The 25,939-nt window shown below is 45.1% G+C and overlaps 1 protein-coding gene across 15 annotated transcripts in view; it reads left to right on the plus strand.

Moving 5' to 3' along the window:
- caska (calcium/calmodulin-dependent serine protein kinase a) overlaps positions 1-25,939 on the plus strand; it is a 200,182-nt gene that overhangs the window by 167,787 nt on the left and 6,456 nt on the right. For 4 of the 15 annotated variants that reach the window (XM_036138860.1, XM_036138861.1, XM_036138862.1 and 1 more), the window contains 8 exons: positions 62-140; positions 2,206-2,291; positions 4,907-4,975; positions 7,567-7,635; positions 8,428-8,463; positions 12,179-12,217; positions 12,666-12,862; positions 18,822-18,937. In XM_036138860.1, coding sequence (XP_035994753.1) covers positions 62-140; positions 2,206-2,291; positions 4,907-4,975; positions 7,567-7,635; positions 8,428-8,463; positions 12,179-12,217; positions 12,666-12,862; positions 18,822-18,937 — 691 coding nt within the window. The remainder of the gene's footprint in view (positions 1-61; positions 141-2,205; positions 2,292-4,906; positions 4,976-7,566; positions 7,636-8,427; positions 8,464-12,178; positions 12,218-12,665; positions 12,863-18,821; positions 18,938-25,939) is intronic. The other 11 variants (XM_036138864.1, XM_036138868.1, XM_036138865.1 and 8 more) reach the window with 4 other exon arrangements.

Raw genomic sequence — 25,939 nt, forward strand, 5'->3', positions numbered from 1 at the left:
ATGTGTGACGCCGGGAAGGAGAGTCTGTGGTGATGAAACTCAGCTGTTTGAAATCCCGCAGGGCATCACGCTGAAGATGAACGACTCAAACCACTGCATCGTGGCCAGGATCATGCACGGAGGAATGATCCACAGACAAGGTGCGGTTCCACTTCTAGCTGCAGCTTCACCAAGAACCCTTTACAAGCGTTTCTGTGAATCAACACCAAACCATGAATACCTGTTTTTTAATATAAATTAAAGTCAACAGTCTTTACCCGACTTCACAGAAGACATTAGACATAAAAAAAACTGCTGGGTTGTTTCGTTTAACTCAACTACTGAGTTAATGCTGTTGGGACAGGAGTTTGTAAGTATCCGTCAAACTTTGCGTCCAAAATTGAGATCCGGTTTTTGGGTTAAAAAGGAAGAAGGAGATACTTGGTTCTTCCAACCACCACTGTGAACTAAACGGCGGCCTGATCAGAGCCCACTGAACATATTCCACAGGATGAAATAAGGTGGTAGAGAGGTAAAACGATGCTGGATAATAATGTCAGGGGCTTCTGTTCATGAGGGAGGCACCTAAATGAAAATGTGGGATGAACCTGATATCTGTTACTGCCGTTATGGCCGATAACCAATAATTACGGATATTACATCCTTAACGTATCTTTGCATACCCCTTCGACACATAGAAAATGGCCACAGCTTCTCTGCTTCAGTTCATTTCACCGTCACAAGCCCAAACAAACGCAACAACCTTGTCTTTATGCTTTTCATCAAATTATTTTCCATAGTTGTGTCGAACGATTTCCAGGGTTGTGAGTCGAAATTAATACATTTGTTTAATTTGATAACGCATTGAAAGACAGTTTAAAAGATCAAAAGAATAAAGGAATAAATAAAGTCACAGCTACATCTTATGTCCCTCAGTTTAGAGGAAAATATATATGGAAAGTTGCAACGCAAAGTAAAATATTCACCACAAAAATTGTGATAATTTCTACTTTTATTTTTTTAGATGTTGCCAAGAAACGTTAAAAAAAAACGGTTCTTTAATGGTTCTTTTACTGTTTCTAGTGGTTCAAATTAATCTTAGTCACATCATCAGCCTCCGTTTGTCCTTTTACAACCAAAAGGTCAAGATTTTTGTACTGTAGAAAATTAAAATGCTTTAATTAAAAAGGTCTGGAACAGAGAACACCGCGGCATGTAACAAAACGGCATTCTGCTTGAATATCATGTCAAATTAACCTTACGGTTAAAGACTTGCCTAAAAAGATTCATTTTAATCAGTTATTTTAAAAGTTAGTGTTAAATGAAGATGTAGCGATATCAAGAGGTTCCTGCTAGGGTTGGATAAACATGGGAGCCCATAAGGAATCAGCAGAGCGTTGTAGTATAAAGGTACTTTAAAAAGTATTGATTTAAAAAATGCAGCCATGTTTGATGTCGTTCACGGGCTTTTTGACTTACAGGGTGTAAATAAAGAGAAATAATTTTCTTAGGGGACGTGTGGCCGGTAGTGGAATCACAAATCCAGCGACTGGAAGGAAAACAGCAGCTTCAGACTCAGTGATGGTAACATTTTATTCCCAAAGTGCAGCTACAAATGAATCTCTTTCATTTTGGCCCAGGTTTAGTCAGCCGCGGGGGGTGGGTTATTCTTTCCAAGCCACTCTTTGCTAGACTAAACGTTGCACATTAATCACTTTAACCCAGTTTTTGGGTTGAACACCCAACTCAGTGAGCTGGATCAAACCCATCGCACAACCCTGCTGTGTTAAAACAAACCGGGCTTGGAGCCGTACGTATTTGACTCGGGATAAGAATAATAAGATTACCCAGATTGGGTTCTTGTTTTTTAACCCAGCAAGTTTCGAACCCTAGGGTTGAAAAAGTTTGGACTTTGCAAATTTTCAATTTGTTTCACTGCTGATCAACCATATTGGCATTTTATTAGTATTTTTAAATCAATCTGATGAAAACAGAACCATTTATTTAAGAATGCAGTCTGAACCAGCAGATCTGCAAGAGCTCTTATTACAGGGGTTGCAGACTCCTTTTAATTAACCTTTTTTTTTTTGGTTGGTAATGTGGTAAACAAAGGCATGTTTAGCTCTGCTGTAGCTACGGTAGGAAAAGGAGCACCACAGGCTAATAAATGTAGCATGACTGTGATGTTCCACCGTCCTTGTCTCCTGAACTCGTGTTTCCTTCCAGGAACGTTGCACGTTGGAGATGAGATCAGGGAAATCAACGGCATCAGTGTGATCAACCAGACCGTGGAGCAGCTACAGAGGATGCTGGTGGGTTACGCTACATTTTGCTTCTTTCTTTTTCAAGCTTCTGAAAACAGTAGTGCTTCGGGTTCAGAACTTTATGGCAACTTTTTATCTACAGACAAAGCTTTAAACATCACTAAATCAAAAACTGGCATTTGTAGTGGGCTTTAGAATAGCAAAAACCTGCAAGGAAAGACCAAAACACCGTCTGGAAACAAGGGTGATACCGCTACAGTACCTGTATGTTTCAGTACTCATGCCCCTTGAGATTTGCAACTAGTTACGACTGCTAACCTTGATGCATTTTTTTTGTTATTTTATCTGATAAAACAACACAAAGTAGGGTATAATTTTTTAAGTTGAAGAAGAATGTTTCTTTTCAATTTTCAAATTATTTAAATAAAGATCTAGAAAGTAAGGCATAGGGCCGGACGATAATTCAATAACGATATATATCGATCAATAAACGTGTGGTAAACAAAAAATTGTTAAATAAAAAGTTCAATAGAAATTTTTTTCCTTCCTTTTGTATTCTAGCCTATCATGTAGGTTAATACTCATTACATCCTCCCAACCAGTCACAAACGCAGACCCAGGAACGCTCCGTCACCAAGCTCCGCCCCCTTCAGAGTTCATACAGCACTTTTTTGTTTTTTGACTAAGAGCTGAGATGCTGTACTGTGTCTGGGCCACAGATTGTCGCCCCTGAGCTGTGGATCTCTGCTGCTCCTCCAGAGTCACCAGAAGCCTCTAGGCTGCTTCTGTGATTAACGCTGTCCTTGTCCAGCCTGTCGGGTCAGGCCGTGTCTTATTAGGTTTCCAGCTGCACCATACTCTCTCCATTTGTGAATAACGGTTTGAACAGTGCTGAGCGCTCTGGACTGTTTAATTACGTTGCCCCCGTCACATTGACGTGTTGCTATGGCATAAACTCTGAAATTAAAATCATTGAAGCGAGGGCTTTAAAGTTCAAAAGAAATGAATACTTTTTACTGGGCATTAGAAATAAACTTAGTTGCAAGAAGCCCGTGGAAATATTAGACTAAGTTTAACAAGACGTTGAGCACTTGGAAAACATATAAAAGGCCTACAACAAAGTCATTAAAGCTGAAGTCAGCGTGTTTAGACAAAGGAGATGAAAGACCAGTGACAAAAACAGCTGCATCCAAGACACAACAAAGAGCTGTTGCTAACAAATTGTTGCAGAATCCTGCGCGATTACAGACGGAGCGTTGAGTCAGCAAGCACGCAAACTGTAGGGCTTCTTCTTTGGAAATGCCCGTCATAATCCCCCTCATTATTGCCACTTTTCTTCAGTCCCTTTCCTGATGCTGTTATCATTGGAGCCCAGGTAGCCACCGGCAGACCTCCATGAGTAAAAGGGAGACAGGTCTTTCTTGTTTACTTCTCCGTTTCTGCACGGTTTGCAGCAGCAGCACTTCGTCTGAACAGATTTGCCTTCCATGGGCTCGCTGCGCTGATGAATTTGTTCTAAGTCACATGCTCTGTCTCCTACAAGACACCCACGGACAGATCCAAGCGCACCCGCATTGTTTCCTAATTTATGAAAGGAGCAAAGGAGACAAAAGAAACTGAAGGGGAAAAAAAGCTACAATGCAGTAATAGTGGGACGAAAGCCCTCGTTGCTGTTAAAAGGATGTAAAAATGGCAGTAAGAGGAAGCAGGGAGAGGATTAGAACAATAAAACAAGAGAAAGTCAGCCTGACTTTAGAGACAGAAGCAGCCCAGACTGTGAACACTGTGACCGGATGAAGCCGTGTAACAGCAGCTGTGGGCAAAAGGAGAACCGCCGGCACTGATACTAAAGGTGATGAGGATAGATCTTCTAAAAGTATTAATCCTCTGTACCGTTATCAGATTTAGTCAACTTAATGCCACACATCTGAGTATTTTATGTGACAGACCTGGAGGTAAAAGGATGGCCTGGCATATTTTTCCAAAATCGTTTGCCTGTAAAGTCTGAAAAGTGCGGCAGGACTGTGCATGCATGTGTATGTGCTTTGTTCTCAGTATAGCTGTTAGCAGTGCACTCAACAAACCTGGAGTGGCATCAGAAAGCTGAGGCTGACAGGAAGAGGAAGTCCTCTGTGCCGTTTGGCACGATCCATCTGCGGGACGCTGCGAACACGTGGAAGAGACGAGACCGAAATGCAACCATGTGGCATATGTGCAAAACAGCACTGTAACACTGAAGATCTCAACACAGCATCCCTGACAGGGAACATGGCTGTGGCAGCGTCATGGTGGGGGGGGGGGGATCCTTTTGTTCCCCACAGGCAGGGAGCCTAAAGACTCACCCGTCCAACCTGACTGAGCCTGGGCCACCCTGCAAAGAGCTTTCAGTCACTAGACGGGCAAAGATGGTAGAAAATTACCCAAAAAAAAATGTTTATATGAAGCTCTGGGACAGGTGGCAGAAAACAAAAGCACACAACACTTTTTCTGTTGTGTATGTCCAAACCAAGGTGTCCGCTTTTTGCAGACGTTCTTCTCATTCTGCGTATCAGGATTCCTCTCCAGCGATCAGAGAACCAAACGTGTCGTCAGATCAGTCTGACAAACGCTTAAACTAACAGTACTATGTGTGTGTGTGTGTGTGTGTGTGTGTTTGTCCACAGAGGGAAATGCGAGGCAGCATCACCTTTAAAATCGTGCCAAGTTACCGGACACAGGGCTCCTCCTGCGAGGTAACACCTCTTCCTCCTCCTCTTTCTCCTCCTCCTCCTCACTTTCCTCTGCTCCTTACTGCTGATTGCGTCCTGCTGATCTGGTTACTAACTGCTCGCCTCCTTACTGAGTGCGCGTGTGTGTGTGTAACCCAAGAAAGCTGTGTGTGTGTTTTGCTTGGGCTGGTTCAGATACGTAGCACACCAATTTCACAACAAAGATACCGGAACCCCTCCTGCTCCTCCTTTTCTTTATCCGTCAGGAGTGACCCTACACCTGTCTGATCCTGTCCTCAAACCAACTACTACACACACACACACACACACACACACACACACACACACACACACACACACACACACACACACAGCAGGGGTGGACATCAGAAAATCAGTTTCTTCCCAGTTTCTGTCCCCACTTGAAAGATTTCCAGATCCATTCTCCAGCCGTCACATTTAGCTCCTAACTGTTCTGTTGACAATGCTTCACCCTTAAAGACACTTTTTGTGTGTTTATTTCCAAACTCAACAAGTCTGGCACCTGATACAGCTCACCTTTAGAGACAGTAACGAGGCGAGACGCACCAAAATTCACAGCATCACAGCTGGTTGGGCTAAAAGCCCGACGTTCTCCAAGAAGTCTGGTTATTCTCCACGATAGTCTCTGAACTAGCAGATGCATTAAAGGTTGATTTCGATATTTCTAGTCACCGGGTTTTGTGTCTTCAGCTTTCCGTCTCTTCTCCCACTAAAGGTCATCCTCCCTGCGCTGCTGCTGCCTTTTCTCACTCCCTGTTTGGGCCACACCAGCAGTAGTTATACCTTCTGGTTACATCAGAGTCACCTTCATTGGCTTAGGTTGTGCACGCAAACAAGAAATCTGGCTTCAGATTGTTCATTGTGTTCAGACGTTAACTAAAAATATGTAAACTTTAGAGAAAATAGAATGAAACCTGAAAGGAAGACTTTGTACACGGAGGTGTGTGTAAACCTTACATGAAGATCTGTTTAAGAGCTCTTGTCACGTTTTCCCTAAAATCTGCAGGATGAAACGCTTTTAGTTTGTTTGCATAAATGTGCAACTTCAGATCTAAAGGTTTTTATGATAAGAGCAAGAGCTGTCATCCAGAAACTCTTTGCTTCCGTTTTTGGAGGAATTGAATTTAATGCCTTCACATTCCAAGTTTGATCATTGCCGACTGTCCTGTCCCAAGAGCTGTCCTGCTTTAAACCCAAAGGAACTGTTTAGACCAGAAATGAAGGGGAAAATGATGAAACCGTCTGAATTCAAGCTTTCTGTAATCTCCCTTAATTTACCACCATCTCACCCCAAACAGCAGGTGGGTAAAGACCTACCTGAAAGTCACTTTTCACACCTTGAAAGGCACGTTTTGTCCACCCCCTGTGTGCACACATCTCTCCCACCCACACCGACCAACACTAAGACAAATGTGGAAGACCAAAAGACCTGAAAGTGGGCAGATAGTGGCCCCTTTACCCTGAGTTTTGACTGCCAGGACAGCAGTCCTCTCCCACATTCCACGCATACGCTCTGACAGAAGAAGAAGAAGGCGTTAGCGGCTCTTACAGTATGTAGAATATCAAAATAATATCCATCCATCCATTTTCCAAACCGCTTTGTCCCTCATGGGGTCGCGGTGGTTGCTGGTGCCTATCTCCAGCGTTCACCGGGCGAGAGGCGGGGTACACCCTGGACAGGTCGCCAGTCTGTCGCAGGGCAACACAGAGGGACAAACAGGACAAACAACCATTCACACACACACTCACACCTAAGGACAATTTGGAGAAGCCAATTAACCTAACAGTCATGTTTTTGGACTGTGGGAGGAAGCCGGAGTACCCGGAGAGAACCCACGCATGCACAGGGAGAACATGCAAACTCCATGCAGAAAGACCCAGGGTGTACTTGAACCCAGGACCTTCTTGCTGCAAGGCAACAGCGCTACCCACTGCGCCACTGTACAGCCCTCAAAATAATATATCTAGAATAATCTGTAGAGGCCAGGCTTTTGTTGACAACCAACCCCAGCCGTGCTTAAATGTGTTGTCTCTTTTTCCTTTTGAACCATTCTTTATCACCATTGTCAGTGAGACGTTATTTATGCACAAGCTTTATTTCCTTCTGCACGTAATTTTCCAGCTCAGCCGACACGGCTTCAGTGATGATGTCACCCGTCCTTCAGCTCTTTTGGTCGTCCTGCGCACACACAGACCTTCCCTCGTGGCTTTGAGCTGTGGCTGTGTGTGTCAGTGATGACCTCATGCTCTCTGCTGCTCTGAAGAGGATCTTACGTCTGTCTAGCGCCCCCCTGTGGTGTCGTACCTTGGTGCAGGCTGTGAGGGCTGCTGGTGAAGCCGCCTGCCATGTTGTGTTGACGCATTTCATTACGTCAGCGCCGTGGTGGGTCTGCTGTTGCGCGCTCCAAATAAAGCCCCCCCCCCCATCACCTGCGATCAATGCCCAGGAGCGTGTGTGTGTGTGTGTGTGTGTGTGTGTGTGTGTGTGTGTGTGTGTGTGTGTGAGAGAGAGAGAGAGAGAATGAGTGTGTGTGTGCTTGCTGGGCGCTGCTGACCTGTGTGTCTTATTTCAGAAAGAGTCCCCCAGCACCTCCAGGCAGTCCCCTGCCAATGGCCACTCCAGCATTAACAGTTCTATCTTGGTAAGGACCCCCTCCCCAGAACCCCCCCCCCCCCTCTCTCCCACAGACACACCCCAACCCACCTCTGTGTGCCCTCCGGAGCGTTTCATTTGTCCCGCCGCTGTGTTATGGTCCTCCAACTCGTCCGTGTCTCCCGTCTCTCCGTATAAATGTCCCCCCCACTCACCCACTCCGATTTGTGTCTCACTTCTGTTTGGCCCCGCCACTGTTTGAGCAGCAGCGGGATCTGACGCAGGCGGGCGCTCATGCGGTTCAACTGGCTCTCGGCCCGCTGTCGCTCCCCCCCCCACCACCACCACCACCACCACCAACCTTTTCATATGTTTGAATCGAAGGCCCCTCCTGTGTCCGATATCTCAGTTAACAAATTGGTGTGCCTCAGAGAGCGTGCCGTGTGCCATGTCCTTCTGCTGATACTGCACAGCTGGCCCTCTGTCAGCGCTTCAGAGCAGGGGGAGGGGCTACGCTCCCACTCGGACTGTCGCCCAGTCACTTTGTGCAGGACCCCTTATTTCCCCCCACCAAGGCTCCAGACAGAGGCTGCGGTGGTGCTGGTGCTGCAGCTGCTTGGCTTGCCGTGTGCTCGCTCGGTTGCTCCGCAGCCAGATCTGCTGGAACAGATGAGAAGCCCTCTTCTCCGCCTTTTCACCGTCCCTGGCTGTCTGCTTTTGTCTGTTTGTTTCATGCATGCTAGGTCGCAGATGGTTATGCATGCCGATGTCTAGCGTAAAACTACTCGCCGTTAACAGTCGATCTAAAGCTCTCTCTGTAATTAATGCTTCAACTCTGCAGGACCTGCCGTCCACCATCCAGCCCAAGGGTCGACAGGTAATGCCCGCTCACACACGCTCCCCTCATACAGGGCCTCGCAGACGTATTCCCACCCCTCAAACTTTTCCGCACAATTCAGCCTAAAACCAAGAACTTTTGTGCATTATTTGATTGGATTTGATTGGACTCACAAACACAAAGTAGCACATATGTGAAGTGGAAGTTAAAGGGTTCATAGATTCCAAAGCTTTTCAGCAATAAGTTGAAAAGGGTGGTGGGTATTTGCTATGATGCCCCCTTGAGTCACTACTTTGTAACTGAGGTTGAGACCAAGCCAAGTCATAATGAACCTGAAATACTGCAGATAAAAAACTAAGTGTTTAAATGTCCCAAAGCATCTAAATAAATGCTCCCTATAAATATTTCACTTGTTTCAGCCCTGCGATGGACTGACAACTTGCTCAGGGTTCCCCCTACATGTTGGTTGTTGGAAGCTGGGGAAAAGCTCCATTACCCAATTTTTCAACGTGTCCAGTTAGTTAAAAAAAAACTCTCAAGTCCAAGTCCCTGCCTCAAGTCATCAAGTCAAAGTCCACACCTCTGCTTTGTAGAGCTGCCTTTTACTGCAATTGCAGCTGCAAGTCCTTTGGGGTATGTCTCTAGCCCCTGTGCACATCTACAAGGGGAAGTCTTTGGCCATTCTTATGTGCAACATGGCTGGATGGAGAGCTACTGTGAACAGGGCTTTTAAAGCATAACCTCAACGGATGAATATGCCTTGACCTGAAACATTAATTGATAGCTTTATTCAGACTGATGTGCCCCACCTCAGGTAGCATCGTTAATGCAGAGCAAATGGACTAACGTTCTCTAACAAACCTCTAAGACGTCACAGACCAGCTGGATTTATAGTAAATCTAATAAATCCTGAACATCTTGACTCTATTTACTGATTTAGGGGACTTTTGGCAGCAGACTTAAGAGGCTGGAATACATTTGTCTTCCGCTACCTAGTTCTGCACTACTTTGGTCTTGGTCTGTCACATTAAAATCGAACAAAATGGGTAGAAGTTTGGGGACGTAATGTGACAAGATCTGACATGGGGCGTATGGATAGTTTTGTAGGGCACTGCATAACCCTTTCATTGCCCTGTTGTGTTCTTGACGCTATCGGACAGGAATGAAGCTGTGGCCAATCATGACACGCAGAGGTCAATAACTGGCTGGGTACTAAATCTCTAATAAAGTGTATTCTTTGGTTCTAATAGATTAAAGAAGACACTCTCGCCCTCTTTATTTACTAACCGCACCTTAATCCTGCCTTTCCTGGTCCTGATGCTGGGGTCAGTGTAGACCGTCGTTGGCTGCATCCTGTGATGAAAACGGGGCTCTGCCCAAAAAGTTCATGGTTTCTAGCCGCTGCTCAGCTTTTAGCAGACCACGTTGTGTCCGGATCCATATTACACTGTCTTCTGAGGCGATCTGAGGTAATGGGGTTTTATTGATTCTGAGAACGCGATGCCTCCCCCCTCCGGTCCGAGAGGAAACGGTGAGAGCGATACCAGCAGAGATAAACTGGCTGTTTGTTAAAAGAAGCTACAGATCCAGATGTGTTAGATCAAAAACACACCTAGGAGTTTCTCTGGTCCCCCAGTCGGTTCTCTCCCAACAATCACACCTTCCTGTGTGGGCAAAACCTCGCCCAGCTTGTAGAAACAGAAATAACGCTCAGTAGCAAGTCCTCAACGACCACAGTAATGCCAGTGATGGCTGCTTTTATTTTGAAGAAGTCAGTCCGCCAACAACCTTTGTTCCCACGCTTTGTCGTTTAGTCCCTTCATGCCCACTTAAATTAGTGTTTATCAGCTTATTCCTGTTGATTATTGTTTTTAATTAACTATAAAGAACAATAAAATTTCATAATTGAATTTATTTGAACTTGTGTATTTGCTCACGGTTTTAAGGATTCTTTTTAAGATCAGTCCACTGTTGTGAAACTTGACCCTGATCAAACCGGAATAACTCCGGGAGACCATTTGTACAGGAGTCCCTTAACCAAAACGCCCTGCAGTAAAGAGCAAATATGAGTAGATTATAGAAAGTTATCTTAAGTCGTCAGTTGTTAAAGCAGGTCGCTATAAATGGATGCAGAGTTGGTACAAAATGACCTCCAGGTCCATTTCATTCCCAAAAAATACAGGTTAGAGAGAAATAATGGTGCAAAGTAGGACATGGCTAAGGGGCGCCCCTTGGTTTTTGTTCCACCGTGCATTTCACAATGCTTTCCTTGACAATTAGTATCCAATGAACAGGATTAGATAGGATCCAAACCAAAACGGCGGTAGAAATATTTCCCTTCATTCTCAGGTCACTGCAAAATAAAACGAGATGTTATGGAGGAGCACATGTGGGATGAGACAACACAGTGCTGAGTCCACAGTTCTCTGCCTGCTTTCTAATAGTGAGGGTTCTCCATCCAGATTATAACTTTGTTTATCCTCAATACCGGTCTGAGTTATTTAAGATTAGGCATCAAGCTGTTGAGTGATGCTTCATGAAATAAATAAAATCAACAGCCCTGTGCATGCAGGACAGATGCAGTATGGGTGAGCTCCATTAAGAAAGCCGCTAAAGTATTCTTCTCTAAACTGTTGTCTGTTTAGATGATATAAGTTGTGGTTTATTTTAATATGGTTCCCGTTTAATGTGTGCAGACAAAATCAGTCCCACTTCAAAAACGTAGCTATTTTATTTGTCTATCCATTATCAATACCCGCTTATTCATGCAGGGCAGGGCTAGCCAGACAAGACCTGCCTCCACCCTGGATGGGTGGCCGGTCCCTCACAGGCCAAACAGCCACGCACACAGCTAAGAGACCGACTGACCTAGCAGTCAGGTTTTTGGGCTGTGGGAGGAAGCTGGAGTAGCCAGAGAGAGCCCACGCAGGCACAGGGAGAACATGCAAACTCCATGCAGAAAGACTCCAGGTCAGGATTCAAACTCATGACCTTCTTGCTGCAAGGCCAGCAGTGCTGCCAACTGAGTCACGTTGCAGCCCGTTTTGCTTTAAACATGACAATAATTCATGCAGGGATGCCTGAGACCAGAGCACAGAGCTGCTCACAAACAGGGAGCTGTAGCTGGCTCTTTTTTTTTTTTTTTACTGTAAGTGTGGTTGTAAAGAGAGAACGAGCAGGTCGTTATTGAAAAGCCAACCTCATTATGGCAATAAAACATAACATAACATCACAGATGACAAGATCCCAGACAGTAGACCTCTGCAGCATTAGGTTTTATCAGAGACTCCGTTAGATCAGGACTCTGGTCTAATATGTGTGACTGGATCGGGACATACTTGCTTTATGGCTTTATTTCAGTCGTCCTCGCCACCCCTGCTTTCCTTGGAGGTCTGGTAACGACAGCACAGGCATTGTTGAACCCACTGATCCCCAGTCAGACATGAACCCTGCAGTCTGTCCTGCAGCAGGTTTCTTTCCGTCAAAACAGAGGCCACAGGCAGCGTTTAACCTCTGGCAGTGTTGATCTCACATGTTTGAGATTATGGTAAATGGAGAAACTCATTGGGTGGCCAGCAGAGGGCAGCAGACAATCGGACGTTAACATCTGCTTGTTCGTGACATACCCAAAAGCAGTTAGGAGCTTAAAGACACCATCTAAGGACCCGTAGGCCTCTAAGTGGCATTGATCCCATCCCCACTCTGCTCTTAAGTCATTTCACTGCATGATCTGTGTGATGCTTTCAAATCCTAGATCGGATCCAGACCCACTAAGGACAAAATGTCAGTTAAGGTAAGAGTCAGGCTTCCTCAGATCCTCCCCCCTCCCCCCCAGCAGAGGCTCAGCAGCTCCCTCTGAACATTTATCCTCACTCATACTAACAGTCTCTGTGTGGTTCCAGTAGTCTTCAGGCAGGATAAAGCCAAACTGTTTCCAATCTAATGGAAACAATGCCTGTGCTGTAATTACCCGTGTGTGAAGAGGCTCATTAATAGACCGGTAGTGTTTGGGTTTATCTCACCACTGAACACCCATCCTTGGAAACTAATTTCCATGCTGGCAACCAGAAACCCCCCTATGGTCCCTTTCCAGCTCCCTGAAAAATCTAGCAGTCAGATATTCACACCATGTAGGCACCTTTACCTCCCTTCGCCTCTGATAACGCTTTCCATCATCAACACCTTGTGTTTAGTTGCCAGATCCTGGTTTGGACCTGCGGTCACTTTGTTTTTCACCGCAGATCTACGTGAGAGCCCAGTTCGAGTACGACCCCTCCAAAGACGAGCTCATCCCCTGCAAGGAGGCCGGCGTCCGCTTCCGCGTGGGCGACATCATCCAGATCATCTCCAAGGACGACCACAACTGGTGGCAGGGCAAGCTGGAGAACACCAAGAACGGCACGGCGGGCCTCATCCCGTCCCCCGAGCTGCAGGAGTGGTGAGTGTGACGGAGACGGCCCCGGCGACGGCTCAGGAGACGGCAGCTTTCCACTGCAGCCATGACAGCTGCTGCCAGGGACTCTGGTAGAACGTCGCAAAGCAGACTTATTAGGCGCTTCACAACAACAAATGTTTTGCTCAGCTCCTTGCCAGATCATCCTCTCTTTTTTCCATTGTTTTATCGCATTACAACCACAAACTTTAATGTATTTTATCTGAATGTCCTGTGCTGCACAGACAACGCGTGGCATAATTACGACGTGGAGGAAATACAGAGGTTCGAAAATGTTTGCGAATAAAAGTGATCCGATTTTTTCTTTGGCTTCCCTGAGTCAACATTAGCTACATTTACATGGATAAAAGTTATCGGAATAAAGATGCGTCATGTAAACAAGCCAATCGGAATGTTGTGATCGGATTAAGATCAATCTGAATGAAATTGTAATCTGAATGAGGGAGGCGGTTTATATAAACTCTTGTCAGGCTCAGTGATTTCTAATGTGGCAAACTGACCCAAGTGCGCATGTGCACCCGACGTAAACGTGACATATTTCCTCGTTGTTGAGTGGCGGAAATACGTCGGGAAGCAAAACTGTCGGGGCTCCCGATAAAACCTTTCTGTGCGAAATATTAAGAGCTCAAAACTGTTATTATTCAGTAACGTTTCAACCATATTTAGAACATCGCGCAAGTCCAGCCTGGGCCAGGGGAAGACAAATTAACTCGTATAATACTGCTTTGTTTATTATTTTATTGGGTTACACTTTATTTGAAGGGGTGTACATAAGACTGACATTACACTGTCATAAACATGACATAACACCTGTTATGAACATAAATGACTCTTTATGAATGTTTAGGACTGTTGTCATTAATTGTCATTCGGTAAATTATGACACTATTAAAGCTAAGTTGACATTGTTTAAAATGTCTTTGTTATGAAAACTTGACATTAACAGAGACAAGGTTAAGTTTAGGGCTTGACTTGGGATTAGGTTCAATTTAGGGCTTGATTTGGGATTAGGTTAAATTAAGGGCTTGATTTGGGATTAGGTTAAATTAAGGGCTTGATTTGGGATTAGGTTAAATTAAATTTAGGGCTTGATTTGGGATTAGGTTAAATTAAGTTTAGGGCTTGATTTGGGATTAGGTTAAATTAAGGGCTTGATTTGGGATTTGGTTAAGTTAAGGGCTTGACTTGGGGTTTTGTTAATTTAAGGGCTTGTCATAACAAAGACATTTTAAACAATGTGAACTTTGATTTAATAGTGTCATAACTTACCCAATGACAATTAATGACAACAGTCCTAAACATTCATAAAGAGTCATTAATGTTCATAACAGGTGTTATGTCATGTTTATGACAATGTAATGTCAGTCTTATGTACACCCCTTCAAATAAAGTGTTACCTTTTATTGTTTAGCAAAGAAGAAGAACTTGATAACTGTGTACGTCAGAGTGGTTCTATTGTGAATAAAGCCAGGTGAATGGACACGCTCATTAGGTGTGTTGCCTCCACCAGCTTGGTATGTCTAGAAACTGAAGGGTTTGCCCGTTCTTTTCAGGCAGATTGAAAGCAGAACTTTGGTGAAAAATCATGTCTCAGGTCTTGCCACAGATTCTCGAATGGATTCTGGCCTGGACTCTGAAGGGGGTCGTTCAGATGGATGGATCTTTCTCTCTGGGAATCGTTTAACCACAGCTCTGGATGAGTGTTGTTGTCCTGCTGGAAGGGGAACCTCAGCAGCAGCTCACATGTCTTTAGCAGCCTCTAACAGGGTATCTTCCAGGATTGGCCTGTTCTTTAGCTCCATCAGTCCCTCCATCAACTCTGATCAACCTCTCTGTTTCTGCTGGAGAAGGACATGGAAGCTGCATGATGCTGCTACCACCGTGATTTTTCTGCCACTCATAGCTTTTTATATGGAGGTTAGAAAGTTCTGTTTTGGTCTCTAGCGGTGTCCCCTGTACTGATATTAGGCAAACTGCAAGACAAGCCTTCTTGTGGCTTTCTTTCATCAGCTTTCTTCTTAGCACTTGTCCGTAAAGCCCAGATTAGTGGAGGACATGACTGATAGTTTTGCTGATTCTCCCTCGTGAGATGTGGATCTCTGCAGCTTCCTCTGGGTTACCGTGGGCCTCTTGGTTGCTTCGCTGATAAACGCGGGTCACTTTAGATGGACAGCCTTGTCAAATCAGAATCAGAGTCAGATCTACTTTAATAATCCCAGAAGGGAAATTACTGTCTTGGTATGTTTGCAGTCTTTCCATATGAGATGATGGTGTGAGTAGGCACTGGGGCAGGGCTGCCCTCTGTCGCCACACATGATTATAACTTTCATGGGCAGGATTTCTAGATGCAGCCTAGTACCGGAGGGGTCTGGTTCAGGGATCAGCAGATATCATCTCTGCTTTTTGTGTGTGAGGTGGTTCTGCTGGACCCCTCTAGCAAAGACCTACAACATGCGGCAGAGAGGAAGATCAGCTCTTCCAAATCCGAGGCCATGGTTCTTAACGGGAAGAGAGTGGCTTGCCCTCTCAGCTGCTGCCACGACTGGAGGAGTTTAAGTATCTAGCACTGATCTACAGTGCTGAAGAGAGAGCTGAGCCACAAGGCAAAGCCACTGCTCCTCCACATTCTGGATTCAGCTGAGGTGCTCCAGCATGTGCTTCAGATAGACACCTCACTTGGGCGACCCAGGAGGCATTCACAACCCACTGGCCTGGCAGAGGCTTCCTCCAGAGAAGCTGGGGGAGGTGTCTTGGGAGAGGGAAGTGTGGGAATCCCTCCTGAATCTGCTGCTCTAGCGACTCGGTCCTGGAGTAGTGAAAGAAGACATGTACGGCTGTGAGTAATGTGAGACGGTGAGATGTTCAAGGGTCAAGGTGTAATTTTAAAACCAAACGGCACTTTAAACCTCTCCCCAACATTTCTCCATTTCTCCCTCTATTGTCTTTCCCTTGGTCTCTGTGAGGCTGTTTGATGTTCTCCATCTCTGAGACCTTCACAGAACAGCTGCCTTTCTACCTGGATTACACACAGAGGGGGTTCTGTTCATTCGGCTTCTAGACGCAGCACGTTTAGTGGGGTCAGTGTATCGGATGTTAAATACTCAGGCTCAATGCCAAATGTTCCATTTTTATACATAATACATTTTTATTTGCAAACCATGGTTCAGTTTCCTTCATCTTGCCATCGTCTACTACTTTGAGTTGGTCTGTCACATAACAAAACAAAATACTTTGGAGTTTGTGGTTGCAATGAGAGAACATGTGAAAAGAATTCAACGGGTAGGTAAGTCAAAACTTTATTTTTACGGCGTCTTTCAAGACATAGATCACACAAGAAAACTAAATAATGAAAACATCAGTACACTGAAATGGTTCATTAAAAGCAGACTAGGTTTTAGTTGCTTTCTGAAAAGCTCAGACGTCCTGGAGCTACTGCTGAGAAGGCCCTGTCACCCTTCGTTTTCAGCCTCATACAGCAGGCCGCAGGTCACATGACCTCAGGGACCTGCTAGGGACAAACACGCGTGAGAGTCCTGAGATGTTTGCTGGTGCTTGGCTATTTAAAGCCCAACAAGTGAGAAGCAAGGTGCTGAAGTGCGCTCTGGATGGGGATCCAGTGGAGAACGGTGTTCAGCAGCAGCGTTCTGTACCACCTGCAGACCGTCCACAGATGCTTTGTTCAGGCAGGAGAATAATCAGTGGCAATAATCCAACGCTACTTCTGCAAAGCACTGGAACACAGGCCCCTCCACGACTTGCCCTGCACTCAGAGGAGAGCGCAGCTTTTTAATGGGGACTTTAAACGTGTCACATGACAGAGAGGTCAGGGTCTGATACACTGATCAGATTTTCAGTTCAACTCTGCATGTTACATTGACAAATTTGCTCCCTAGACAAAAAATAAAAAGCCATGAACTTCAGCACTAAAACTAGAACCTTTGATTTTGCGCTTTGTGACTGATTTAAAGTCTGGCTGAGACAAGTTAGAAATGTAACAGATCCCGCCTTCTGGCTTCACTGGCTTGGTGGCAGAGGAGAGGTGAAACATGCGCTCTTTAGCCGCCACCTCTTACTTTCCAGCCGTTGTTACTCTAAAGCGACCTTTAAACCCCTCCAAGCTGCACATCTACATTGTCTAGGCTCTGTGTCCCTGAATTAATTGACAAAGATTAATGTTTCCCCATGTGCACAAAACACATGCCGGCTAGTTAAACATCGAGTCGTCACAGTAGCTGACAGCAGCTCCACCTGAGACTGGTGTTCAGCGGGTTTCCTGTGAAGGTTGATGATTTCATTCTTTTTAGTCTCTCAGCCAGTTGTAGGCAGTATTTCCATCAGTCTTCTCTTGATCTCAATCTTTTACCGATGGCAAATTTTGAAGGAATCCCAGACTTTCGGTTCAGAAATGTCTAGAGAGTTATAAATTTTACGCATGTTTGGATGCAGTGTTGAGTTAAAGCTCCAGCACCTGTCAGAGCTCCGCTAGTCAGCTATTGACAGGGTCAGGAGTCCATAGGGTCCACAGAGTGCATAGCATTGAAGAGGGATAACATATTTGCTGTCAGCTTGATGAAAACCTGTAAAGGGTCTCTGAATATTGGGAGAAACTCAGAAATCAAAGCAGAGCAAATGGGAGGTTTTATTGTGCTGCCGTGAAAGTGACGGGAAAGAACCAGTGAGCTCCCCGGGAGAAGCTTGTGTTTGAATCCCATCTCCACTCAATATCGTTGCTATCAATCTCCCTCCCGTATTTCAAAGCCTTCTGGATCAGCGAAGCCATCATGTGATAGTTTGGGTTTTGTAACAAGCAGCCTGGTACAGCCAGCACCCTCGTGGCCCGGAGCTTTCCACTGACACATAGTTTCGTCTAAAAGTGTAGAGGTAATCTACTTCAATGTGACACTGCTGAGTGTTGTAGGGATATAATCATTAGAAATCAAATCAAAGATGCTTTTTGTTTGTTCTTTTGGATAAATATGCTATACAATGATTAAAAACCAGAACCTTTTTATTTTTTCAAAGGATATTAAATAAGATTTTTTTAAATAAAGAAATGTTTTTGCATGTCTGTTCTGGTCTCCCCCACCATTGGGACGACTCCTGACTTAACAGCTGCCCATTTGATAGTCATTGGAAGACCTACCAGAAGAGTAAGCCTCAAAAGTTAATAAATAAAGAAGCTGGTTGTTCACTGAACGCTGTATCCAAGCATTTATGGAAAGTTGAGTGGAAGGAAAAAGCACGATTTGAAAAAGATGCTCATAAGCAGCAGTGATAAGCGCAGCCTTTAGAGGACTGTGAATCAAAGTGTCTTGGGGGAAATCACAGGGTTTTAGACGGAGGCTGGAGTAGATCATCTGAAAAAAGATCTTTGGGCCTACATCAGCAAGATTCTTCCATTCTGGATTGTGTGTGTCTGCGCTTGAAAGGCTGCCACACACAGACGTATCCGGGCCATGAGGGGCACAGGACTGAAACAGCCTGAGCTCCAGTGTGATGATGCCCTCCAGGCCACGCTGCAGTGATGCAGCAATTCATACTGAGCAAACCCTGTACAGAGGTTTAAAAATCCTCTTTTTTGTTGGTTTATTGTTCCAATTATCCTGAAAACTGATTTTGGCTGTTTTGATTGGCTGTAAGCCACAATGATTAACACTGACACAAATGAACATTAGTTGTATTGCTCTATGTGTAACGATCCATGTAACAGAAGAGATTTTACTTTTTCAGTCGAACCACTGAAATGAATGAATCTTTTTACATACTGATACACCCTGTAAGTATTCCTCCTCTCTGGTCCCTCACACAGACACAGAATGTCACAGAAAGGCACCTGGTTATAGCTGCTGCAGTGGAAACCTGGCTTTTATCACTGACTCTAGACGGGCTCGGCCCCGCCACCCAGCGCGAGCCGGGAAGACTCTAAACACTGTTTGTTTGACAGGCGGGTGGCGTGCATCGCCATGGAGAAGACCAAGCAGGAGCAGCAGGCCAGCTGCACTTGGTTCGGCAAGAAGAAGAAGCAGTACAAAGACAAGTATCTGGCAAAGCACAACGCAGGTACATGTGTAGACGCATCCCACCGGTGGGCACAAAAAGTGCACACTGCAGACGTCAGCGCTGGGTGTCTAGTGTGTGTGTGTGTGTGTGTGTGTGTGTGTGTGTGTGTGTGTGTGTGTGTGTGTGTGTGTGTGTGTGTGTGTATGTGTGTGTGTGTGTGTGTGTAAGCAGACCTGGTAGCTCCGGTAGCAGAGCCGCAGCCAGGAATGAGAGGAAAACATGCCAGACGTGTAGCTATCTCAGACGAGCACGAGGGAAAGCTGGACCGCTGGGATTAGCTGGCTGATCGAATCCTGTCAGGTCAGAGATAGGGACTCTCGCTAAAACATGTGGCATCAAATCAAGCGGCGCAGTTCATAGAAACGTCGCCTTCCCTGAACACCTCTCTGCAGAAAATTCACCGGCAAGTAGGGTGTTGTGTGACCAGAGGTCCAAAGCAGAGTGCAGACCTTTGAGTTTTGAAGAGAGAAAGGGTAGTTTGGTGTATTCTCTGGCACATCTCTGTTCAGGATCAGGCAGAAAAAGAGCGGTATTATGAACCGAAAAATTTATACAGAGGCCAATTTCTGCTTTTCTGATAGCTTCATATGTTTGAGGCATGGACTGAAGGATAATCTCCCAGTAGTGTTCTCCCATAGCAGCTGACAGATCCATGCCTGTTTAGTTTTCAGCTTCCTCTAAATGTTTCAGAGGGCCAGAGATCCAGACTGCTGGATGCTGATGTCACTGAGCTGATCCGCCTTCAGCGTCCTTATTTTCAGACTAACATGGCTGTGAAGATATTGGTTTTAGAAATGGAAATTAAAGTTCTAAATAAAAATTACATTCTAAAATATTAAGGCCTTTTTTTGTACATTTATTCATTATTTAACTAAAACTATTGTGTAATTTAAAAAATGGCATCTCATCAACATCATTAGAATTACAAAAACATCACATAGAAATTTAAAATATATTTTTTTTATTTATGCATTTGCTTCCCTTATATTAATGCCAACGTGAGCATGAAGCCCAAAAGTTGCACATCTGAGCCTCATGCGCTATGTTGCCAAAAGTATCTGCTCCTCTTCCTTCACACAGGGATTCATCTGAGTCACACTCAGTTCCTCATCTGCAGGGTTTAACATGATGTGAAGTGAAAACGACTCAAACTCCTCTAGCAAGGTTTTTCCTGTGGTTTACTTTGAACAGTCTTCTGAAAGGGCATTTATGAGGTCAGACACTGATGCTGGACGGGAAGAGAAGGCCTGGCTTCACTCATCACAGCAGGAACAGGAAGGAGCCACCCTGAGCTTTGATTGTAAAGTTGGACACATGTTGGCATGCTGCAGCATCAAGAGTTCCCTTCACTGAGCCCAGCTCCTGAACAACAGACTCACCACAGTCTCTTCCCCGTGAGCTTCAAGAATGGAGGGCCAGTTTCCCCAGAAACACATCTTTACTGCTCTAGAGGCCGGTGGCGGCTGTACCCACTGTATGCCATGCTTTGCATTGCTCTTGGTGATGTAACGCTGGGCTGCGGCGGTGGAGGGGCCTTGGAAACCCATTCCATCAAGTTCTCTTGAGCTAATCTGGGGCCCACATGAAGTTTTAGCTGTGGAGCAGTAAGCTGGTGACCTGTGTGCTCTTTGCTCCTCAGCAGCCACTGACCTGCTCTGTGATTTCACCTGGCTGAATTCTTCATGGCACCAACAGCTGACTGCAGAACATTTAGGTGCAAGGATTATTTTCCATGACAGGTCCTGATGCGTTTTATCGCAGTTGGGTCCAATGCTGGCGTGCACTGTAGCCATGAAGTGACCGGAGCACCCGAATTCAGCGGTTTTGGGGGGTGACATAATACTTTTGGCAATATAGCGTCTTGGTTTCCAGTGAACTCCAGTTTCCAGAAGGAGAAGCCGAGTGGAGCTTTAACCCGATAGCCTCAGGCGTGTGTCACACGTGTCAGCAGAGGCCCGCGCCTCCTGCTCAGTTATGTGCTCCCAGCTCAGTCACATGGTGGCTGTAAACACAGACGACACCGAAAGATGAAAAAAAAACAAAAAAAGATCCGGAGCAGCTGGCGGCCGTCCATGAAACCGGTCCTCTGGAGTTCTGGAACCTGTTCCCAGATCTCCAGAGGGAGGAAAGGGAAAGCTGCAGTCACCTCCTGTTACTTAATCCTTTGTTTGCTGCAGTTTATCTGAGGATTATAGGAGAAACGTCTGAGACATGTTGCTCTGGTGATGCCCTACAGAGCAGGTGTGTGTTATTCCCTGAGCACAGACAGAGGGAGGGCTCTTTAACGGTCACAGCTGGGCTCTAGTGGTCTGGCTTTCTGGAAATAGACCGATGGGAATACGCTCCGTCAGTGACTGCAGGCGTTGTGGGGATGGCGAGAGGAGGGTGGGAGTACCATGAAGCTTGTCTATCATCGTTTGTTCCTGAAGTCAGCTGCTGAAACAGTGCTGTCTGACGGATGAGGAGCTTCTCTGGCATGTTTTCAGTCAGACGTGGCAGCGTCTGGTGCAGGCGTGCCTGGACGTGCTGCAGCTCTGGATACGCTCCAGTGGCCTGCATTCAGTCGTGTTGTCTTTAAACCCAGAAGATCCACCACGGGGGGTTTAAACCATCTTAAATGTTTGGGTTGAGATTCTGTGTTCTGATTGTTTTCTCAGGTTCCAAACAAACACGAAGGAAAAGTAAAAATCACTCTGTGTCTATGTGACCTTCACCAGAAAAAGCAACAGTAGAATACTCCACATTTACCAGCACCTCTTTTATTGCAGTGGCAAAATCTCACTCTGAAAACATAGATAAAATGTAACCTTTAAGCTGAGTAGGTTTATGCGGTTAGATAAAAATCACAACTTTTTTCTTAAATAATGACCGGTTATTATTTAAGAAAAAAGTTATTGGTACCCCTGCTGTAAATACCAGACAACCTCCTTTTGCAAACAGAACGCCACTTTTTCTCGGCCTGTAACATCTTTCAAGGCTGGTTTGAACGCAGAGAGGGATCCATTATGCTGTACACGCTCTCTCTAGATTAGGGGCCCTCTAACGGGGGTCCGGGGACCACGTGTCCGGGGTCCGCAAAACGCATGTTGTGGGGCCTGAGGAGGACCTGCTGAGGATGCGTGGGGTTGAGCTAAGTAACACAATGGACAAATCTTTAACTCCGTCCACTTCATCAAGTAAGGTGAAAGCCAAATCAGCTAAAATCAGGAAGTGTGACAACAGTTACATCGAGTTTGGCTTTATTAAAAATGAGGATCTAATCTCCACCAAATCTCTATTAGCTGTATGTATATATATATATATATATATATATATATATATATATATATATATATATATATATATATATATATATATATATATATATATAAAACAGTACAAAAGGCTGTTTAAAAAATATGATCAGTATGAGGAGTCTGCTGTAGATCATCCACGGTCCTGGTTTCTCTCTAAGGCTCCCCTCTCCTCAGCTCAGCCACAGGTCTATAGGATTTAGCTCTCACATGGCTGTAGAAGAGCCAATTAAGACCCAGTTTGAGTCCAGTCGTCCAGTCCAGCACATTTTCACTAATTTTATCAAGGTTTCAGGAGTATTAGAGGAAAATCAGGCCCACAGCATCACTATGCTTTGAAAGCATGCAGTGATTTTTCCACATCCAGCCTCTGCTCCTCGCCAAACCTTCAAGCTTGTATCTGAGAATCAGAATCTAAGCTGGATCTGAGCTGCCAGGTCCAGTTAAAGGCTCCCAGTAAAGTTCAGCAAACCTCACATGTTTCTGGTGTGACTGTGGGAGAGAAAACCAACAGTTTCTTAAAACCTGTAGCTGCATATAAATTAAAGGTAGTTTTTTTTCCTTCAGTTTTTCAGCGTGGGATTATTCTGCTGCAGTAAAAGCTGAATTGATTTCAGGCTTTTGACTCATTTTTACCAGTAAATAATTGGCCAGCACCGTATCCTCCCTGTTTCTGTGCCGCTGTCCACTTGCTGTGTAACATTGTTGTCGTTTTGCTGCTGTAAGCCAACATGTTATGACCCCTCCTGTTGATCTCTCTTGCTTTCTGCCTCCGACCGGCCTCTCTGCATGTAAGTAACAACCAGTAACCGCTCCAGCTCCTCCTCCTCCCTCTCTCTTCTCCCATCTCCTTCTGAGCACTGCCGGCGTTTCCCTTTTACTTTCTGTTGTTCGTGTGCAACAACAGCGTCCCGAGACAAAGCTGAGCCGCTGCAGCGTGCGGTAACCCGTGTCCCCGAGGCACTCTGGGACATGTTTTCCAACCCCGACACACTTTTCTCCCCCATGGCTAACGCGCGCCGCACCCTCTGACGTCAGCCATCGGCTCTGTGCGCACTGCGTCGCTGATCGGCAGCAGCTGCAGCCAAGAACCCAGTGACTTGTGGGTATTGTATTTCACCTGTCAGCGGCCTCGGGTGGCGGCGGCACACGGGTTCCTGTTTCAGATGCTGGGAACACGCTGTACAGGGAGCAGCTCTGCTTTTACGCCACGCTCTGCAGCACAGATAGCGCGCAGTTTCCCCCGTTTATTCTGGGTTCTGTTTGTCTCCAGAAATGATTGAGCGCCGCAAAGACTTTAAACCACTTGTTTGTGTAAATGAAATCAAAAGCTTGCATTTTCTTTGTACGTGGAGATAGTTAGAGGCTCCTGCACACTGTCTTGTAAAAAACCAAATTGTGCTGTAGGTCTTGTGTGAACTGCTCTGGATTTGGTCAAGTAAGGAAGAAGTAGCACAATAATGGAACTCCAGGTCCAAACAATGCTTCTTTTCCTATAGATTAGGAGCAACCTTTAATCATCACAAACTGCATATTGATCTTCGTTGTAAACAGCCTTTAGAGCAACAATCCACAGTTCTGCTCAGAAGTGTACGTCCACTCATCTGCAGCATCAGTTTTAGATTATGTTTTGGCCTTTAATCATTATTTTTTTTTTTGGATGACTGCAACATTCGACTTCAATCGTTTTAAAACTGTTTTTGCATCCATAGCCACGGCAGCATAGCCCATCCTCAGCATTACGCTGCCATCGGCGTATTTGACACTTGGTGCAGTGTTTTTCTCCCTGAAAGCCTCGACTCACCCCAAATTCTTTTCACCACAAAACGTCGGAGTCGTTCATGAGTGCAGCTGCAGACTTCAGTCGAATTGAATAGGTGTTGGTTCAGAAGCAGATGCTGCAGTGCCCTTCCTGTAGCCTCGTGAGACCATCCTGATCTCGCGAGCTTTCAAGGTTTCACTCGCAGATCAGTCTGGCTACTTTCCGTTAAAGAAAATTTGGAGCCGTTCACCAAACGAACGTCCAATCAGCGTTGGCTTTGAGGCGGGTTGAGGTGTGACGCAACGGGAAGCGCGTCAGTTCAGTCTAAAGAACATGGCGGCTTCAGCCGATGAAACTAGCGTTAGCGTGGCTATCGAGCAAGTTTTATCGGAATTACAGAGTATTTCTTTGCTGAGCTAACGAGCCTTTACCTGCAGCAGCAAGAGTAGCTTGGCTTGTGGTTGTGTTTTGGTCATCGCTCGTAACAGAGCGACAACGAAGCATGTTGACGAGTACGTCATATGCTTCGTTGATCTGATTGGTTTATTTGGCCCGTCTATCACCAACATAGGCCAATCAGCTAACCAGTATTTTGGCCCCTTCCCAAAATTACTTCAACGGAAGGTTTCCAGATGGATATGCGGAGCAAATCCATCTGGCGGAGTCAGGTAACCCTTCCTGTCCGTGTTGATGGAAAACCTACTTTCCCGTGGACAGTCGGCAACTCCTGCAGCCAGAATGATGCCAGAAACTGTTGCTTATGACTATGAAGAAAAACATGGTTTCACTAAACATAGATTTATCCAAATATTATTGTGGTGCATGCATATGTTTGAACCTGTTCTTGTTTTTAAAAATCACTATACTTGTAAGTTAAACAATCATGCACTCTAGTAAAGAAAGTTGAAATAAATCATTAAATGCCACTGCAACCGATTACAGGTGAATGTAAAACCCTGACTGGAGCGTTGATGTAATTTAAACTCTACTTCCACCAACATGCAGCATCTGAGCGACTTTCTCCTTACATGACTGCTGATCTGTTTCTGAAATCTAGGCTGTGTGCATGTTACCAACAGTGTGCAGGATGCTGGTTGAATGCTGGTCTTTAGCTCGCACAGACCCGACTCCCGGAACGTCCACTAGTTTTCAGAAAATGCACAAAAAGCTGCTGTGAGAATATGTTCTAAATGACTAACGGGGCGTTTTAGAGGTTTCGGCCAACTTAAACGCGGAAAATAATCCCTTTACATAATCAGTGGCGCCACACAGAGCATCCTGGCTCTTCTGCCATTTCTGGGGTTGTGGTTCGGTAACATCTGGTCCAGAGAAATCTGACAATCTCCACAGATATTATTCTATACAAAGCTGCAATCAGAGAGTCTCTGAGCTGGAACTGAGGGAGCGTCTGTGAGAATTTAATCCCCTCAGGCGCGTGTAAAGTTACTTTTCCAGAGAAGGCTGTCAGTTTTGTACAAATGTTTAAAACGTCGATTGGAGCGCAGAAAGAAAACGTTTCCCATCCATATGTCCTTAAATGGCTGGTCTTAGTTTAGCATTCATAGATTTTCTTGGCAACATATCAGTCACTGTAATTTCCCTCTGGGATTATTAAAGTATTTCTGATTCTGATTATTAGAGGAACCTTCATCATGGTGGCTATTAAACTGATCACCTTGGCAACACCAATATTAAAAACTACTCTGCTAATTCCCTGCGATAATTATCTGCCTAAATCAGCAACCTCTCAATCCATGGAGGGGTTTCTGCCCCTGCTCCTACTAAATAAAATGTATATAATGACTTGTACATGACACCTTCTAAAATGCTGGTGTAAGAATAGAAGAACAAATGTATTCCTATTAAATTTTAAAACAGAAAATATTTTTGGTGCAACAAATAAAAATATCCCAGTCATCCATTAATATCATTATGTTGTGGAAACTG

The sequence above is a fragment of the Fundulus heteroclitus genome, chromosome 7 (genome assembly GCF_011125445.2).
Source record: "Fundulus heteroclitus isolate FHET01 chromosome 7, MU-UCD_Fhet_4.1, whole genome shotgun sequence".
In the NCBI taxonomy this organism is placed as follows: Eukaryota; Metazoa; Chordata; class Actinopteri; order Cyprinodontiformes; family Fundulidae; genus Fundulus; species Fundulus heteroclitus.